The sequence below is a fragment of the Chiloscyllium plagiosum genome, unplaced genomic scaffold, assembly GCF_037043375.1.
Source record: "Chiloscyllium plagiosum isolate Xiang-an unplaced genomic scaffold, Cpla_swu_hap1 HiC_scaffold_23, whole genome shotgun sequence".
NCBI lineage: Eukaryota > Metazoa > Chordata > Chondrichthyes > Orectolobiformes > Hemiscylliidae > Chiloscyllium > Chiloscyllium plagiosum.
Genome location: NW_028270161.1, coordinates 2,256,309 through 2,271,553, shown reverse-complemented (window position 1 = coordinate 2,271,553; position 15,245 = coordinate 2,256,309). Strand labels below are relative to the sequence as shown.

General features: G+C 40.3%; 1 protein-coding gene across 6 annotated transcripts in view; it reads left to right on the top strand.

Annotated features, from left to right (window-relative positions):
• LOC122561883 (semaphorin-3D) overlaps positions 1-15,245 on the top strand; it is a 356,084-nt gene that overhangs the window by 236,385 nt on the left and 104,454 nt on the right. For all 6 annotated transcript variants that reach the window (XM_087999320.1, XM_043714212.2, XM_087999319.1 and 3 more), the window contains exons 9-10: positions 13,020-13,134; positions 15,055-15,124. In XM_087999320.1, the coding sequence (XP_087855446.1) occupies positions 13,020-13,134; positions 15,055-15,124 (185 nt within the window). The remainder of the gene's footprint in view (positions 1-13,019; positions 13,135-15,054; positions 15,125-15,245) is intronic.

The following is a 15,245-nucleotide window of genomic DNA, read 5'->3' as shown; positions in this document are numbered from 1 at the left end:
TAACTTCCCTCGTCAGCCACGACCACCCATGCCTCCTCCTAGGATCTTTCTTCCTTTTTGGAATGAACTGATCCTGCATCTTCTGCATTATACACAGAAATATCTACCATTGTTCCTCCACTGTCATCCCTGCTAAGGTATTGCATCATTGAACTTTGTCCAGCTCCTCCCTCATAGCTCCATAATTCCCTTTATTCAACTGAAATATTGTCACTTCCGATTGTACCCTCTCCCTCTCAAATTGCAGATTGAAGCTTATTGTATTATGGTCACTACTTCCCAATGGCTCCTTCACTTCGAGATCCCTGATCAATTCTGGTTCATTGCACAATACAAGATCCAGAATTGCCTTCTCCCTGGTAGATCGACATCACTTTGGTTTGGTTGGTATTTGGTCAGGGAACTTTGCAAAGTAAAATGTGAGGGTCAGGTTCAGATTATAGTTCAGATGCAGTAAACACTTCAGAGCCATCATAGTGGGCGGCACGGTGGCACAGTGGTTAGCACTGCTGCCTCACAGCGCCCGAGACCCGGGTTCAATTCCCGCCTCAGGCGACTGACTGTGTGGAGTTTGCATGTTCTCCCCGTGTCTGCGTGGGTTTCCTCCGGGTGCTCTGGTTTCCTCCCACCATCCAAAGATGTGCAGGGTTAGGTGAATTGGCCATACTAAATTGCCCGTAGTGTTAGGTAAGGAGTAAATGTAGGGGTATGGGTGGGTTTCGCTTCGGCGGGTCGGTGTGGACTTGTTGGGCCGAAGGGCCTGTTTCCACACTGTAATCTAATCTAATCTAATCTAATCTAAATGAAACTTTTTCATACATTGATAAACTTTGTTAATATATTGTCACTTTAAGCCTGATGAAAACATTGGTATGTGCAACAGTAGGAACACATTTTACTGTCATTCTAAATGAAGACAAAGTACATCATTCATAGTTGTGCAGTAACAGGTACAGTGACATTTAATTCTTTCAGACAATAAAATATCAGAGTGGTTGACTTGTTTTTTTAAGTGCTTATATTTTTATTATCTTGGCTTATGATACATTTTGCAAGGGTTACAGTTGTACAGAAATATCCTTGTAATGTTTACTGGATATTTCAGTGCTGAGAAACTTTGATCTTGTCAATTAGTTTAACAGACAAACAAATTCTTTCTGGGAAATGTGTGACCTTGAAGGAACTTATTTTCCACAATTGTTAATGAATAAACATTTGATCTGATGCCAACTGCTTCATGGAACTCAATAACATCATCCTGACAAAAACAAAAGGAGAACTTAGTTCTAGTTCTCATCGCATGAAGAAACAAAATATACAGAGGGGTGACTTAAATTGATCAGTACAAATATAGCACATTATTTAATGCAAGGTAGTGATGCTAGTCTACACTGTCACATTGAAGTGATTGCCTCATGTTGACCATTTGAATGTTATGGAGTTCCAAGCATGTGAACAACTGTACAAAATGATCGATGTTCAATCAGTGGATTTAGCTAGAATAATTCAAAATTACTTCACAATCTGATACTGTATGATACTATGTGATAAGACCCAAAGAAATAGGAACAAGAAGAGACCATCCAGCTCCTGAAACGTGCTCCACCATTCAATAGGATCATACCTGATCTGACATTCCTCACATCCACTTTCCTGCCCTTTCCCCATAACCTTTGATTCCCCAACTAATCAAGAATCTATCTATCACAACCTTAAATATACAGATTGACTCCAAAGCCCCTCAACCCTCTTAGAGAAGAAATTCCTCCTCATCTCAATCTAAGCATGGCACTCCTTTATTCTGAGACTATGCTGTCTGGTCCTTGACTCTCCAATAAAGGAGAGCCCCTTAAGAATCTGATATGTTTCCGTGAGATAACCTTTCATTCTTCTAAACTTCAGTAACTGGAGTCCCAATCTGTGTTCTATATAGGGATCTTTCTGGTAAACCTTCTCTGAACTGCCTCCAATGGAATGATTTCCTTCCTGAAATAAAAAGACCAAAACTGCTCACAGTGCTCAATGTGATCTCATCAGCACCTTGGCCAGTTGCAGTAAGACATGTCTACTCTTATAAAAACAAAGAACAAAGAAAATTTACAGCCCAGGAACAGGCCCATCGGCCCTCCAATCCTGAGTCGATCCAAATCTACTGTCTAAACCTGTCGGTCAATTCCTAAGCATCTGTATCCCTCTGCTCCCCACCTACTCATGCATCTGTCCAGACGCATCTTAAATGAATCTACCGTGCCTGCCTCTACCACCTCTGCTGGCAACGCGTTCCAGACGACCACCACCCTCTGTGTGAAGTACTTGCCGCGTGTATCCCCCTTAAACTTTCCACCTCTCACCTTGAAAGCGTGACCTCTCGTTACTGAATCCTTCACCCTGGGAAAAAGCTTGTCTCTATCCACCCTGTCTATACCCTTCATGATTTTGTAAACCTCAATCAGGTCCCTCCTCAATCTCCTTTTTTCAAATGAAAGCAAACCTAACCTACTCAACCCCTCTTCATAGCTAGAACCTTCCATACCAGACAATATCCTCGTAAACCTTCTCTGCACCCTCTCCAAAGCATCCACATCCTTTTAGTAATGTGGCAACCAGAATTGTATACAGTAGTCTAAATGCAGCCAAACCAACATCGTGTACAATTTTAACATGGCCTGCCAGCTGTTATACTCAATACCCCGTCCGATGAAGGCAAGCATACTATATTCCTTCTTTACTACTCTATCCACCTGTGCAGCAACCTTCAGGGTACAATGGACCTGCACTCCTAGATCTCTCTGCTCATCAACTTTTCCCAAGGCTCTTCCGTTCATTGTATAATTCTGTCTAGAATTAGTCTTGCCTAAATGCATCACCTCACATTTGTCTGGATTGAAAACCATCTGCCACTTTTCCGCCCAACTGTCCAGTCTATCTATATCCTCCTGTATTCTCTGACAGTTCCCTATTCTTTCTGCTACTCCACCAATCTTTGTGTCTATCTCTAATCTCAACATTCATCATGTTCCACTCTTCAGTGAACACTGATGCAAAGTAATCATTTAGAATCTCACCCATTCTCTCAGGTTTGACACACAGCCTTCCTTCATTATCCTTTAGTGGACCAATCCTTTCCCTCGTTACCCGCTTGCTTATATAAGAATAAAATGCTTTGGGATCCTCCTTAATTCTGTTCTCTAAAGCTATTTCATGACCCCTTTTAGCCCGCTTGATTCCTCGATTAAGACTTGTCCTACTCTTCCGATATTCCTCCAGGGCCCTTTCTGTTCTTAGCTGCCCAGGCCTTATGTACACTTCCCTTTTCCTCTTGGCTAGTCGTACGATTTCTCTTGTCATCCACGGTTCACGAATCTAACCCATATACAACAAACCCCTTGAAATAAGGAACAACATTCTATTAGCCTTCCTGACTACCTGCTGTATTTTTGTGTTAGCTTTCTGTAAGTATTCCTAAATTCCTTTGTGTTGCAGCTTTCTGCAGCTTTTCTCCATATAACTCATATTCTGTTCCTTTATGCCCCCTTCCAGAGTGAACAACTTTACATTTTCCCACACAATATTCTATTTGCCAACTTTTGCCCATTTACTTAACCTTAAATGTCCCTCTGTTACATGTTTGTGTCTCTCTTACAACTCACCTTTGCACTTGTTTTTGTATCATTTACAAACTTGGCTATAGCACATTCACTTCCTTCCTTCAAGTTGTGAATATATACATTGTAAACAATTACGGTCCCAGCACTGATCCCTGTGAAATCCCACTGGTCACAGGTCACCAACCTGTAAAAGAATCCCTTATGCCCATTTGCTGTTTCCTGCCCATGAGCCAATTGTCTATCCTCATCAATATACTCCCTCCAACACCATTGGCTCTTATCTTATGACTTAACATTTTGTGAGGTACCTTGTTGAACGACTCCAGGAAGTCCAGTATGTCACATCTACTTGTCCTTCTATCTATGCTGGTTGAAACTACTTTGAAAGTCTTTAATAAATTAGTCAGATACTATTTCCCTTTTACAAAGCCATGCTGACTCTGCTTGATTAGATTGAGTTTCCAAAAGCTCTGCCATTACTTCCTTAATCATTGATTCCAGTATATTTCCAACATTAGATGTTAGGTTAATCAGCCAAAATTTACCACTTTTTGTCTAATATTTTACCCCCTTTTTGATTGGGCATGTCACTGGCAATTTTCCAATCCTTCAGTACTCCAGAATCCAAGGAATATTTGAAAAATTACAACCAATGCGATGATGCAGTACTTATGTTATTATTGCCAAAACATCATTTTTTAAGATTTGATGACTGGAAATAGATTATGCAAGTTGTGCTATGAGGTGAAGAGGTTTAGTTTCATCTGTATAAGTGGAAGGACAAAAAGCTACCTAGCCATTAAAAAGACAATTTCTAAAGGGCATGTTGGATGTCAAAGTTCTTTCTAAGGTAATAGTGAAATGAAGATCGTCAGAATTTCTGCATGAAGCTGAATATGAATCTATATTGTTTACTGCACCCTTCAACTATCAATGATGTTATCACTTTGTTAATGTCCAATATCAGACATGATCGTATTACGTGGCTTGAGGAGCTGAATCAGCTACTCTTGCCTCTAATTCTTATGTTCAAACAAAGGCAAGTTCTTATGCAAAATTAGGCTCCAAAATTAATTAGTCGCATTACAGCAACTGGGTTTAGTCTGTAATAAGCTCATAGGATGAATGTCTATCTCTTTTCTCTGCTGTGTTCACATATCCATATTGACCTGTGTTTGGCAGTTTTCAGTATCTTTGTAAACTATCTGTAGCTCAATACGAAATGAGTAACCCCACTTCAAGTTGCTTCTACTCCTTTCAAAACCATGTTTAGGAATACTTGAGAAAACAAGTTCTGCTCCTTATCCATTGGGAGAACACAGCAGGAAACAATAGTAAGCGTGATGTACCTTAATTTCCAGGCACTAAGATTGGAAACTGTGACGGCTCCATATTCGGATGGTCTGTTCCAATATCTTTGTACTGCAAGAAGATATTTAGCAAGTTGCACAGCCACTACATTATTCATTCACTAGGCTTCAAGACTCAATGTCAACATTTAAAATAAAATTTACAGAAATGTTTTCCAAAAATATCAACATGGTGCATATTCCATATTTTGCTGTAAACTTATCTCCCAAATGGAGAACTCCCCTTGATTTTAGTGAAATCAATACATTTGTTAATAATTTGTATGATTGCAAGGTTGAATATTTCTATTTGCAGTTAGACAGCTCCTATCCTCTTCTTACAGCCTGAAGGAAAACAAGGAATATTGCTATCAGTTCAAGTGTGCTTCTGAGTGAACACAGATTGCTGGTGAAAATTTGCTCAGTCAGTTTCTAGTCTTTAATCAAAATTTGGAGGAAGAATGAATGACGTTGCAACATTATTTCACAGGGAGCTTGAGAAAATCACTTGTATTTATCCACTTCCCCGTTGAGTGGCTTCCTTTGCCTTATAATATCAAAGCATTGACAGAGTCTGGTAAAGTGTTGCTTTCCCCACAATGGATACAAGTGTAGTTAGTCCTGAAAAATATTTTGTAAATAGGATGCGATAAATTTGTGTTTATTTTAATTAGCTATGGCAGTCTTAAGGAATCTGAGCAGTTGTAAGACCTTTTAGCCTATGACAGATCTGAGTCAGTGAACATGTTTTACATTGCTGTGACTTGGACTGTTCACATTTCTGAGCAAGGGGCATTTGATGAATTGAATATCTTCCTTCCCAATATGTATCACTAAGCAACATAAAAATAAAACAAAGTGCTGCAAATGCTGAAATTGGAAGCATAAACAGAAATTTCTGGAAGAACTCAGTAGATCTGGCAGTATCTATGGAGAAAAAACAGTTAACATTTTGAGTCCCTTCTGAAGAAGGGTCCCTGGACTTGACATATTGACTCTGCTTTCTCCTCCACAGATTCTGCCAGACCTGCTGAGTTCCTTCAGCAATTTCTGTCCTTTTTCACTAAATAACACGACTTACACGTTATGTGAGTATTAGGTTTCTAATGCCAGAAACATTTACACGACCTTCAAAAGTGCAGATATCAGTGCACCAGCAAAAGTATGTTACAGTTTATATGTAAGACCCTGCTAACTGGTGTGTGAATTGCATTTAATTCAAACAGCATTTTAGCAACATCTTACAGTCTTCAGATTTCAGAAAACCAAATTTAGCACCTGGGAGCAGTCCTCCATAACCTACTTTTAGCTGTTCTGTTCTCTCAGTTTTGAAGGCATTACTTCTTGACTTATGAAAATAGATTGATGGGTATTTTTCCTCACGGAGGCCTCTGAGCCAACACCCAGACTTAACCTAATCCTGGGATGGCTTTAGTTCAACAGCACTATTCGTGTTATTATGCAGCTAAATCCAGTATATAGAAAACTTAAAGGAGTATAATAATTATAAAGGCTGCCTTGCTTTAAAGCCATAAAAGTGAGAATTAAGACCAGATCAGCTTGTCAGGAAAGTGCTAACGCCTGCATCTTAGTCTCTTGGAGACCTGTCATTCCCTTGTCATTGGCATCTTCAAACCAAATGTCAAAGCAGTCCGTTTATTAATTCTGAAATGCCAGATGCACTTTAGGTAACCTGATCTCCAACTTAGCTTCTTTAAAAACCCACTCACCAAACAAAAAACATTCACTACAAGATGTAGCACAACGATCATATAATGAGCCATCCTTTCTTCCTCAAAGGACAGTGTGAGCAATGTGACAGCTCCTGTTAGACCCAGTTTTAGATTGTGGGGTCTGAATATTACCCCCAGCACTGGGATTGCAAAGGGTGAACAATTCCAAGCTGTCTAAAGCTAACTAGGAGGAAGCAACTTGGAAGTTTGGATGTTTATTTTGGTGGAGAGGGGCGAGAAGGTGCAGATGTGTGTGGGAATGGTGATCTCTGTCCCAGAAGGTGGTCAGAGTTATTGGGTTATGGGTGGAGGTGCTAGGCAGGAGAAGGGCCTCAGTGCTCTCGGACTTTGTCGGAGCTATGACAACTGAAAATAGAAATAAGAAGAATTCCCAGCCCCTCAATGACCCAACACACTCCTCATGCCCTATTTACACTAAACAATGCCATATGTTAAACCCTGGCTACCTGCTTAGCTCCTCATACAGTCCATGTGAACCTGGCCCCCTGAACTCCTGCAACCGTGGTTCATTATACCCCTGTACAATTTATTGCCAACGTAGATCAATCTACAATCTGATGAATAGTCAACGGACTTGAAACATTCACTCTTGATAACAAGAAATGTTTCAAGACCCTGAAGATGGCAAAGATTATGGGCAATAGTAGTAAACTTGTGCTCCAGAACTAACTACTCTCTAACCCAAGATCTTTCAATACAGTTACAATACTGGCATCTACCTAACAGTGGAAAATTGTCTGGATATGTCCTCAACCCAACAAGCAGGACAAATCCAACCCAGTCAATTACCACTCCATCATTCTACTCTCCATCAACAGTAAAGTGATGGAAGGTGTCATCAACAGTGCTATCAAGCAGCACCTGCTCACTGACGCCCAGTTTGGAATCCATTGGGACCAGCTCTAATATGCAGAGGTGATTTTGTTAACTGCACTCTGGGTGCTTGTTAAAGTGAGAAAGGAAAATAAAGCAATTGGAAATTATAAAAGAGAGCTTCAGAAAAGGGATTATTTGTCAACATTCCAGAATTGCTTTCCCAGTAGGTTGGTTCCCCAGTAAGACATAATCCATCTGAAAAACAAACTGTGTTCACTTCCTTTTTGAAATAGTCTGCATTGCCTTTTATTGCAATATCATTCAGTTTTTGTGTTGAATGATTTACTTATTACATAAACGAGTGGGAATGTTTCTAATTCTCATTAGTTAATTGTGGTGTGTGCATTCAACCACATTACAATTGTTTGGGTTTTTTCTCTCTTCCTCCCTTGGTACCCTGAATTAGGCTTTAATAACTTGCAATGGATGTTTATTGTCAGTTTTGGTATTGCTGGGACTGACTTAACAAGAGCTGAGGCCGAATACTAAAACAGAAACCCTGCTGAGCAAAGTTGTTATAGATAGTGTGAAATACACCAGGTACTCACTCTTCTTATTTTATCTTCATCTTAAATGCATTTTTAGGTACATTTTCTATTCTATTTGCCATTGTCCTCACATTAACAGCTTTGGTATTGAACAAGACAAGCTTGTGAAATACAATATAACGGTGATCAAGCTGAATTTTCTTCAGGGTGAAATCTAATCAAAACCTGAAGCACAAATCCAACTGAGCCAGTTTGGTCAAATGAGAAATTTTCTGTCAAATATTCCAGCAGTGTATAATTTTGAGTTAGTAAGAAATGATTACAAATTAAACTTTTATAGAAGGCTCTATCCGTAAGGGCCTAAAGACCATAGGCACAGGAATAGACGACTCGGCCTCTCGAGTTTGTTCCATCATTCAATAGAATCATGGCTGATCTGACACTCCCCACATCCGTAAGATGATAAAATATAAGAGCAGAATTAGGCCATTCAGCCCATTGAGTCTTAAATAACTCCACAGAGGCTGGTATCCCATCACCTTTTACGTACACGTGGAAGGTCCTTGATATCAGTCCAGCTCCCTCACAGCCAGCTCTCAGAGTCAGACTGACACTTGTATTTTATCTGTCAGCCAGGACTCCCTGATTGGACCAGATTAACAGCTTCAATCAGGGAACTCTTATTGTATGAGGTCAACCAGTCAATCAGAACTGATATGTGTCTCAATCCCATTCTCTTACCTTCTACCCATAAACTTTGATCCCCTTATTAATTAAGAATCTACCTATCTCTGTCTTAAATGCGCTCACTGACTTGGCCTCCACCGGCCACTGCAGTAATGAGTTCCACAGAGTCACCACTCTCTGGCAAAAGAAATTCTTTCTCATCACAGTTCTAAAGGGTCGTCCTTCACTCTGAGGCCAAGCTCTCAGGTCCAAGACCCTCCTACTAATGGAAACATCTTCTCTACGTCCAATTTCCTGCATTTTCCCGACTGATCAAGATTCTACCTATCTCAGCCTTAAATATACACAGGAACTCTGCTCCCACAGCTCTCTGCACCAAAGACTCACACCCGTCTGAGAGAAGAAATCTTATCCAATAACTATCCAAACGAGGTTAATGTGGTTTGAATTGTTATTTTGTAAACTTTGTTAGATCCTTTGTTTTTGAAACAATCTATAAGTCTTATTGCAATGAGCAGACACCTGGCAACATTCAAGATTCACTCTGATTCCAACTGAAAGACCATATTGTTAAGCTCCCAGGTGAGCAGGGATGAGCTGGCTTCCCTCCTCCATGCATCCACCCCCTCAGTTGACAGCAACAAGGTGAATTTAAAAAGGATCCTTTTCCTCACAGATATTTTCTCTCAGACTGAAATGAACATATGTTTTAAAAGGATCCAATTTAATCAGACTATCATGAATGAACCAGTGAATTTATTAATTACTAAATGCAAGAAGGATTCATAATGCAACGCACATCCACACAGGTTAGAGAAAAAGGTTGAGTCCAAAAGGCTTGAAGTTTAAAAAAAAATATGGAGCAGTCCCTGATTTATTAATGAAATTATTCATAGTTTTTCATTATTTGTGATAATCTTAATGGGTGTCTTAGTTAAATGTAAAACCTATTGCTGTGGAGTCTAGATTAGAGTGGTGCTGGAAAAGCACAGCAGGTCAGGCAGCATCCGAGGAGCAGGAAAATCAACGTTTCAGGCAAAAGCCCTTCATCAGGAATGGCTTTTGCTCGAAACATTGATTTTCCTGCTCCTCGGATGCTGCCTGACCTGCTGAGCTTTTCCAGCAGCACTCTAATCTAGGCTCTGGATTCCAGCAGCTGTAGTCCTCACTTTTGCCTATTGCTGTGGAGGTGACCTGTAGCCTTGATATTGATAAATGCACAGTTGCCTTTTGAAATTCTTGCTTTGTCAGCTCATTCCTCACAGGACCAGGGACCTGGGCATGATTCCAGCCTCGGGTGACTGTCTGTGTGGAGTTTTCACATTCTCCCTGCATCTGTGTGGGTTTCCTCCGGGTGCTCTGGTTTCCTTCCACAGTCCGAAGATATGCAGGTTAGGGTAGATTGGCCATGCTAAATTGCCCAGAGTGTCCAGGGGTGTGTAGGCTAAATAGATTAGCCATGGGCAATATGAGGTTACAGGGATAGGGCAGGGGTGTGGGTCTGGATGGACGCTCTTCAGAGGGTCAGTGTGGACTCGATGGGCGGAATGGCCTGCTTCCGCACTGTAGGGATTCTATGTTGTCTTGATTCTTTTACTGAGTGGTTTGCAGCACTCAGAGTGACCAAGGCTGCCCTTCTGTTGGTTCTGCCAGCTATCTCCATCTAGCTCTCAGAGTATGAATTGGTCTTTACCTTCAACATAGGGGTAACTGGGCAATAGTTCATCAATTCTGATTATCATAGCACAATGACACTCAAATACAGGCTGCTGCACACAAAAACATTTAGTCCCACTAGTCCACTTCAGTGAAGTTGAAACTGGCTTTTAAAGCCCTGTCCTCGTATATTCTTCAAAGCTCTAGTTGCTGTGGTATACCCTCACTGTGTGGGGAGGGAAATCCAGGATTTTGTCCCACTGACAGTGAAGATTGTTATGAAGAAAATTTGCCACAGACATGGAAGAAAACTAAAAGCTTGGTCAAAGAGTTAGGTTTTAAGGAGAATCTTAATGAGAGAAGGAGAGATGGAAAGTTTAAAACAGTGGATTTCAGAGCTTACGGTCAGTGTAACTAGAGATGGAGCTGGGGCCATTATGGTATGTCACTGGGCTAATAATCCAGAACTGAGGAAACAAATTTGAATCCCATTATGGTAGATAATGATCTGGAATTTTTAAAGAAGTCTATTTGTTACCACAATGATTGCCATAAAACCCATCTGATTCACTAATACCTTTTCGGGATGGAAATCTGCCATCCTTACCTGGTCTGGCCTCCATGTGACTCCAGACCCACAGCAAGGTGGTTAACTCTTAATTGCCTCTTGGCAAGTGGAATGGACAATAAATGCTGCCTAGCCAGAGATGCCTTTATCCTGGGAATGAATACAAATGATGCAGCAGTGGATGGTGGAGCAAGTCAGATGCTGAACAGGCTCAGAGTGGTGGACTGCAGAGTTTGCAAAGGGCTGTAAGCTTGCAGAGATCAGGAGAAGTGATACCATGGAGGATGCAAAAACAAGGATCAGAATATTAAAACTGAGTGGCTGATTAATCAGGTGCTGATGTAGGTCAGGAATCTCGGGGATGACTGGGAAATGAGAATTGGTGAAAGTTAGAACAAGGCAACAGAGTTTTGAATGACCTCAATATTATCAAAGTAAGGATGTAGAGGGAATTGCTTTCTGGTGTTATATTTTAGATGGTGTCTGAAGTGTAACAGATGATCAACATTTGGTAAATAAAAGATTGATTTGTGTGTAATAAAGGATCGATGCAGTATATAATGTGACACCTTCAGGAAAAGAATAGCCAGTTTCATTGTTTTTCAATTTATTTTATGAATGAGGAAGTTTAACTGCCAAGGCAGTACATGTGCAGATTTTCTACAAGAGCTAATTAACCCTTTGACCTCATCAGAAATTTACAGCAAAAGTTTTCAGTGAATCAGTAGTTTTTGGTGAGGTCATCAGTTAATGAGCTAAACATTAATAAACTTTATAAAACGCTTGTCTATTAATTTAATCCTTTGATCCCTTTGAGGGCGGTGTGCTCCTTAGAACTTTTGTAATATATATCCTTTCCATTAAAGAATAGCTCTGAAAATGATTTCTGCAGCTTGCTTTTATTGAACATTAAGTAGAATTATATCAATTTAACAAGCTGTAAAGATTGGTTGCCAAGGCTGTGGGATGCCAATTTTTGTTCCTGTTATGCACAGCAAGTCTTCTCAGTCATAGTGTAATAAAGCAATGCCAAGTGAACAGCACACCATCCCCTGGTGGGAACGAAGGAGAGTGATTGCCCTATTTATTCTGACAATGGAGTGAATGATCAAGCTTTGGAAACTTGCCAATTAGTCTCTCAGTCTGCTTTAGAAATGGTCATGGTTTGATTGATGTTTAAATGCAGAGGATAATCCAACTAAACAAACTGCGCCTTGTTGTATAACAGCAACCCTGAGGTAAAGAATCTTCTCTAATTCCCCCATATGTGTTCGTGGCAACCACAGGATTGGATCCACTAATTGCTACAGCTGGCAAAACTGGTGCCAACAATACCTGTTGGAGTGGGTTTCTTGTTACATATGAAAATTCTAATCCTTGGTCTGCACATAGAGACCACCACTCTACCTTGCACAGGTCTGTTTGGACTCCTCCTCATTAAGTGAAAGATCCCAGCTTGATTAATTTCTGAGTGGGATTCTAACTTTGTGGCATCTGTGTCAATGATTGAAGTGTATGTTTATGATTTCTGAGCCATGTTTACTTATTTGGAATTGTTTCACTATAAATATGGGCTCGAAGCCAGAACTGGTTTGATTCCATCTCTATATTGGGTGTCGGAAAGTCTTTTGTTACAAAATTGAGGCCAAATACTGTGGGTACTGGAAATAGGAAATAAAAGCATAAAATACTGGGAAGTGTCGTCAGGTAGAGCAGCATTATGTGAGAGTTACAGTTGTTTCCTCTCTTAGATTTGGCAGCAGTCAGTCAAAAAGCTACATTTACCAATTCTCTGAATCAATTTATCTGCCAACTCTCTAAGACATGGGCAGAGTGTGGTTTGATAATTATTGATGCTCATGATATTAATTCTCAGTGCATTGTCGCCGATGTCTAATTCCAAACTGCGATGAATCTGTACATGCACACAATAGGTAACTTCATGTGAGACAAATTTGACACTATAATTTGAATGCCATAGAGCAGACCAAATCTTTATAAATTTATATTCTTCTATCTTTCTTTATCTCCAGAATGATGTTGGAGGACAACGCAGCCTCATCAATAAATGGACAACATTCCTTAAAGCCCGCCTGGTGTGTTCTGTCCCAGGTCCTGATGGGGTTGACACATATTTTGATGAACTACGTAAGTAAAAATTTCACTGCAGAGCTTCATTGAATTTGCTCTCTGCTAACAGTATGGAAATTTAATCAGCGATTTCTTTAAAATGCATCACTGGGCTGGTCAAAGTAAAAAGGTGATCATTAAAGGTTTAGCCAGGCATGTGTGGTAGATTTAACAATTGATCACTTTGTAAATGGTGATGGTTCTGAAAGTTAATACTGAAGATGCATTAAACTCTACCCAATCTGATGATGCTGCACAGTCTTTGGGTGAAGAAGGAGCAGTCCAGTACATGATCCCAGACAAGTCCAAAGATATGCAGCTTAGGTGGATTAGCCAAGGGAACTACAGGGTTAGGGGAATAGGGTGGGGATAGTGGAACTTGGTGAAATGGTCTTTGGAAGATCAGTGCAGACCCAATGGGCCAAATGGCCTGTTTCCACACTGTAGTGATTCTATGATTTTAAGATAGCTGTATCTTCTCTTGCTCCTGTGCCTAACCAATCAGTGTAACCTGTACAAGATGCTATCATACAGTTAACTACATTGAGTTGTGTAAGACAAGTGCCTCTTCTTATTACAGCTCCATGATAATTTATTCATTATCAATGTTAACCGATAGCGTCTCAGACACAGCATAGAAAGGAAGGTTGATGGCAGCACCTTACCCCACTCATCCTGGTTGTTTGTGCAGACCCATCTCAGACTCTGCCAAGCCGCACAGACAGATTTAAAGAAGCAGTATTTCTCAATGACTCTGATAATTCCAGAAATTATTAGGATTGTAATTTTATGACTGACGGTCTCTCAATTCAAACATAACTGCTGTTCAGTTAGCCTCTCAGGGCTTCCATCATTGGTAGTACAAGATCCTACAAAGCTCCTTCTCCCCCTTCTCTCCAGCTCTCCTTGGGGTGATGATAGATGTGTTACTCTCATTGTTATGCCTATCTGCTCAACTGATCTTGATGGGGTCAGAATCGGTCAGGTTCAAATTTTAATAAATAAGGTCACAAACCTTTTCCTAGTTAAAAAAATAACAGACAGGCGACAGAGTTCTGAGCAGTGAACAGATTTCATCAATCTACAGTCCTGGAATGCTCAGTGAATTATTGTCTTGCTGTCAATCTTATAAAAATAATGATTAGCCACATCACTCCTTCTAAAAAATGTCATTGGAATGTGCAGCATAAGTAGATGCAAGCTGTCTAGATTGGGCTAATATACTTTTCTGAGTTAGTACATTTGAAAGCCGATGAGTAACCTGATAGCAATATTCTTAATGCCTTTAGCTGTTAATAAATTCTCCTTTTTTCCATCTCCTGTGCCTTGTACATTTCGGTGATTATCCTGAAGCGCTGAGCAGTGTGACCTGCTGTTTGGGCAGTGCTAAACCTCTTGTCAGTTTTTGAGGGAGTTTTGCCATCTTCTCTTGAGAATGTTTGCACATCCTCCCCGTGTCTGCGTGGGTTTCCTCCGGGTGCTCCGGTTTCCTCCCACAGTCCAAAAAATGTGTAGGTCAGGTGAATTGGCCATGCTAAATTGCCCGTAGTGTTAGATGAAGGGGTAAATGTAGGGGAATGGGTCTGGGTGGGTTGCGCTTCGGCCGGTCGGTGTGGACTTGTTGGACCGAAGGGTCTGTTTCCACACTGTAAGTAATCTAAGTAATCTAAGTTATTGTCATACTCTGAGTTGTGGAATCAGCAGCCTTACGAAAGATTAGCACCTTACAGTAAGAGCAGTGGAAGACCAGAAGGTCTGGTCAAAAGGCTTTCTGGAATAGGAGACACAATGGGACAACAATGTCCATATATTGTTTGCAAACTGATATGTTAATGGATTAACAGCAATGTGTTTAGAAGCTGCCCATTGGTAAGAGAGAATCTAACACATTTCTGCCACTCAAATTGCGAATTTTAATTGCTTCATTATTCTTTGCAGAAGACGTGTTTCTGCTCCATACAAAAGACGAAAGGAATCCCATTGTTTACGGAGTCTTCACGACTACGAGGTAAATATTAATTAATGGCACATAAATTATCTGTCTGTATTTTGTAGTCTGGATACATAGCTCTAACTTAAATATGTTTTCAGTTGAATAATATTTTCTTAAAAACTGCCAATTTGTTTCT